This window comes from Platichthys flesus, chromosome 13, assembly GCF_949316205.1.
Source record: "Platichthys flesus chromosome 13, fPlaFle2.1, whole genome shotgun sequence".
NCBI lineage: Eukaryota > Metazoa > Chordata > Actinopteri > Pleuronectiformes > Pleuronectidae > Platichthys > Platichthys flesus.
In genome coordinates this window covers 732239-737217 of record NC_084957.1, presented here as the reverse complement: position 1 = coordinate 737217, position 4979 = coordinate 732239, and the positions used below count along the sequence as shown (strand labels likewise).

At 40.5% G+C, this 4979-nt stretch overlaps 1 protein-coding gene across 1 annotated transcript; it reads left to right on the top strand.

Moving 5' to 3' along the window:
- Window positions 1-2332, top strand: LOC133967044 (olfactory receptor 6N2-like). The gene has a single exon (XM_062402248.1). It carries the CDS (start codon window positions 1207-1209, stop codon window positions 2131-2133), a length of 927 nt encoding a protein of 308 aa, XP_062258232.1. The 5' UTR covers window positions 1-1206; the 3' UTR covers window positions 2134-2332.
- The last annotated feature ends 2647 nt before the right edge of the window (window positions 2333-4979 follow it).

Sequence of the window (4979 nt, the reverse complement as noted above, 5' to 3'; positions counted from 1 at the left end):
ATGCCTAAATCGTCGAGTTTCGTGATCAGTTTGGAGGGGATGATGGTGTTGAAAGCTGAACTGAAGTCTATGTACAGCATTCTTACATAGGAGTTGTTATTGTCCAGGTGAGAAAGTGCGGAGTGAAGTGCCGTGGAGATGGCATCCTCCGTACTCCTGTTCTGGCTGTAGGCGAATTGGAAGGGGTCCAGTGTGGGTGGTAAACGGGTTTTGAGATTAGCCAGGACCATCCTCTCGAGGCACTTCATAATGGTGGGGATGAGTGCACCCCCACCATATACATATACAGTCACTGATCATCGTTATATACAGTTACTGCTGCTGATCGCAAGGCCCTGCAGAGGGTGGTGAAGACAGCGGTGCGAATCATCGGCTGCCATCTCCCTTCCGTGCAAGGCATCTACAACACAAAGTGCCTGAGAAAAGCACAGAAGATCATCAAGGACCACAGCCACCCAGGATGTGGACTTCTCACCCTACTGCTGTCTGGCAGACGTTTCCGGAGCATCCGGGCACAGACTACCAGACTCACAAACAGCTTCTTCCCCCAGGCTGTAAGGCTTCTGAACAACCAACACTGACCCACTGAACAGTCGCCATCACCATGTACATTCTTCTCCCCCATTCATACAATTACACTAACTTACTACACATATATGCACATTATTTAATTTTATTTTCCTCACTCCATCACCCTGTAAACTGCTGCTAGCCTTCATTTAAATTGAAATTGTTGTACTATGTTCTATGTTTCATGTTATTTGGTTAAATGTTATATGTTATTTATTTTTATGTTGTACTTCCCGTCAGGTCATAAGAAAACTACTGCTCTGATGACACTAAGCTATTTGGTGCATGTGAACATAACCTTTGATTTTGATTTGATTTGAAACATTAGAAAACAATGTGTAGAAACTAACAAGAGGAGGTCATCAGGAACAAAACCTCTGGGTCCAGGACCCTGGAGTTTTCTGAAGTTGTTGACATGTTGTTGGAGAGTTTAATGAGATTCATGGAGGGTGAAGCAGTCTGATAAAAAGCCAGCATGCAGCCCTCCACTGTCTGTGCCTCTGGAGTCTGTGAGTGAATCTCCTACAGGCCACAGGCTCCTGAACTCCTCTCAGGGAGACTTGTTACAGGATCTTTATGAACGGCTGTTGTATGATCTGCACCTGTTACTGATTCACTCTGTTTTTCAGAAGCCTGATGGATGATGAAGTCAATGTAACGTATATAACTTTCGATGGACATGTGGAGGTGCAGAAATACAGATATGTGTATTTTGTGGTCATGTTTGCATTATACATTATAATAATCTGTTGGAATTCCACCATTGTGTATCTTATTGTGATTCATGAAAACCTCCATGAGCCGATGTACATCTTCATTGCAGCTTTGTTAATCAACTCTATACTTTACAGCACAACAATCTACCCCAAGCTTTTGATCGACTTCTTATCTGAAGAACAGATCACGACTTTCCAACCTTGTCTCTTTCAAGGTGCTGTGTATTACACTATGACCACGTCAGAGTTTCTATTGTTGTCGGCCATGGCTTATGACAGATATGTGTCCATATGTAAACCTCTGCAATATCCAACCATCATGAGAAAGACAACTGTAAAAGTCTTTCTCTTCACAGCTTGGTTTGTCCCTGCTTGTGAATTTGGATCAGCAGTTGTATTGTATATTAATGTAAAGATCTGTCACAACAGTCTGAAAGGCCTCTTCTGCAACTCGTCCATTTTCACACTTCAATGTGTGCCCTCAGTGGCTCTGTCCATTTATGGAGTGTTTCTGTTAGTGAATATTTGTCTTCTCCCGATGCTCTTCATACTTTTTACATACATCAGGATACTCATCGTCACTAACAGAGGGTTTAAAACAACGAGGACAAAAGCTCTACAGACCTGTTTACCTCACCTGCTGGTTCTTATCAACCTTTCCGGTTTTGTTGCGTATGACGTTATTGTAGTTCGTTTGGAATCAGATATACCAAAACTTGCCCGTTTGTTATTGACATTACAAATAATGGTGTATCATCCTCTTCTTAATCCATTTATATACGGACTGAAAATGAAAGAAATCTCCAAACACCTCAAACATTTGTTGTTCCAGGTCAAATCCCATTAAAATATCCTCACTGTGATCTGATGTCAGGTCTTTTACCTGCAGTGATGATGAGATGTACCAGCTTCATTAACACCATCCAACAGCATCTTTACAGGGAGTCATATTAGTGTCACTGTATTTGTATCGATTCAGTTCCTAAAGGTCACAAAATGAGGATCAATATTTCAGAAGTTGTAAACTGGACAGTGTTGAAAGTCAGTGTTTCAAATACTAACATCTTTAAATAAAGTTGAATACGACTGCAATTCAAAGATCTTTATTCCTTCTTTTGCTGGTGACCTTTTATTATGAAGCAATGTGTCATTAAAGTGCTCTGGACAAAGTGTGATCTATGAAACTCTTTCATAAGCTGTATGAAACATGACATGGTGGTAAAGTGTGTGTACGTGTGTGTGTATTTGTGTGTGATTGTGTCATAGGCTGCCATTAGGGACACATTCCAGACCAAAGAGTAGTGAACAAAGCTGAGTTTACTCTACTTTACAGATTTATCAGTAGGTTGGTCAGGGAAACATCCCTCAAAGTGACCCATGACCTGTGTGTGTGTCCATGAATCAAGCAGTTTCCAATGAACAAGATGCTGTGATGATGTGTAGTAAGACGTGCTCAGAAGTCGTCCCTGAGCGTCGGGGGAGCTGATTACAGCCGCTCTGTAAATACCTAATTATCAGCCAGTGGTCACAGCCTCATGGGACATTACACACACACTGTGTCGTCCAGAGGGAAAGAGTCAACATAATCCAACATGATGTTTTATTACTGACCCTGTGACATTGTGTTAAGTTTAGTTTTGATAGGAGTAAAGGAAACATTAGTCCCATTGGGGTTTATTGTTGCCTGGCCTTATTGGCACACATTGATGAGAAATAAACATATTTCCTCAAATTGGATTTCTTAGGACTTTTAGTATGCAGTTCTGGACACCTCATAGAAATGATCTATGCTGAAAATAATTATTTTACAGTTAGTTCGATTTTTGGCTCCAAAATGATTACTTTGCCTGGCCTGTTAAACTACAAGCATTGTATCATTGTTAGGAAATCCTATTTGAAGGTGTTTGTTTAACCAGTGACACTGGTTCCACGACTCAAACCCACGGAGCAGGTGGAGGAAAAGTTGTGTTAAATAGCTGTTTTTGTATTAAAGAAAGGAAAGTGTGTTATAGTGGAATCCCTTTCAGCAGTAGAGGAAATCTTGTTAAATGTCCTGGACTGAGCTCCTGTCTCCCTGTGTTTCTATATGGAGTTGAACCGGAGTCAGTGAAGATCAGAGGTGCAGATTCCCCTGTGCTGTTCTGATGTGTGTGGCTGTACCAGGATCAGCTCAGTCTTACACAGATGATTGTTTATTGTTTTGTGTGCTTCTGTCTCTGCAGCTTGATTGTTATCAATCAGTTGGTTGAATAGTGTTTTTTCACCTAACTTTCCTAAAATGTCCCCACTGCGTAACGTCTTTACCTCAAACGGTCCTCACTAAGATAGAAGTACACACGCACACACACTCACACCACCCCCTCCGGTGAACCCACACATTCTTTGGTGCACACTTCATTGTAGCAGTGATTCAGCTCATGGCCAAATAAGATGAGTGCACGTGACTGATGAAGGATTCATAGTGTTCAGAGCTGGACGCTGATATATTTGACAACAAGCCTAACAGTGAACTTCTACAACGTCTCCAGTTCAACAAGTACGTTTCTTATCACTTTCTCCGTTGACATTTCAGAAAATCCTCATAAAGATTTTTAATCCCAGAACCAGGTGGACCAGCTACAAGATGAATCCTTAACCATTCAATTAGAATTATCTTTAAGAGTGAAGGAACTACACGTCCCATAATCTACTGGGGATGATCCAATGAGTTCCTTCTTCTCCTTGAAATGAACCTTCTTTCTTTTCCTCATCCACATGAGCCGACTTGATTTTAAAGGTTGTGAAAACACTTCCATAGTGTCGATCCTCTTCTAGACAGCGTGAATACAACCTGTTTTTCATATAAAACATAAATGCAGTAGCTGCTGTACAGACTTGTGGTTTATACAGGAGAATAAAGGGTTATTTCACGGTGTTGAAGCTTGTGGTGATTCTGCCTCGGCTGGTTAAAATATTATGGTTGTTACTGAATACCTTGGAAAGTGTGTTTTACCTCCAGAACCACGACGTTGAGATCTGTTAGGATTTAACTGAGATGTGTTGGAACAGGCCTGCGGTCGCATGTACGAAGCCTCAAAAGAAAATGACCCTCTGGAAACTGCTTCAGGTATTTATAATATATAAACTGGCTGAGACGTTATGATTGACAGCTGAGACTAGAAAACAAGGAACGTTTATCATACAGAAGCTTCAAATAAAGATCAAAATAAAAGAATAAGAGGACATAACAATTAAACTGACGCACGCACATACACACACCTACACCACGCAGGACGGAAGGAACTTCCCGTGTCAACAAGAGAAAGGTTGAGAAAGTCAAACATTGAAAGACCAGGAAACACAGGAATATTACTCTACCTTCACAATAAAAGCATGAGATTTACAAAAAAATTATTAAATTTCATCTTTATACACAGTCACTAATCATCTTTACGTACAGACACTGATCCTCTTTATATACAGACACTGTTCATCTTTATATACAGACACTGATCATCTTTATATACAGACACTGATCCTCTTTATATACAGTCACTGATCCTCTTTATATACAGTCACTGATCCTCTTTATATACAGACACTGATCCTCTTTATATACAGTCAATGATTCTATTGAAATTACGCTTCCGTCATAGCAGACTTTTATTCTGAAAGCTATAAACCGGATGTATGTTAGTATGTCTCTCTCTGTGT

What these genes read in the sequence shown, in the direction of transcription:
- LOC133967044 (XM_062402248.1), top strand. Translation starts at nt 1,207, where the DNA reads ATGGATGATGAAGTCAATGTAACGTATATAACTTTCGATGGACATGTG.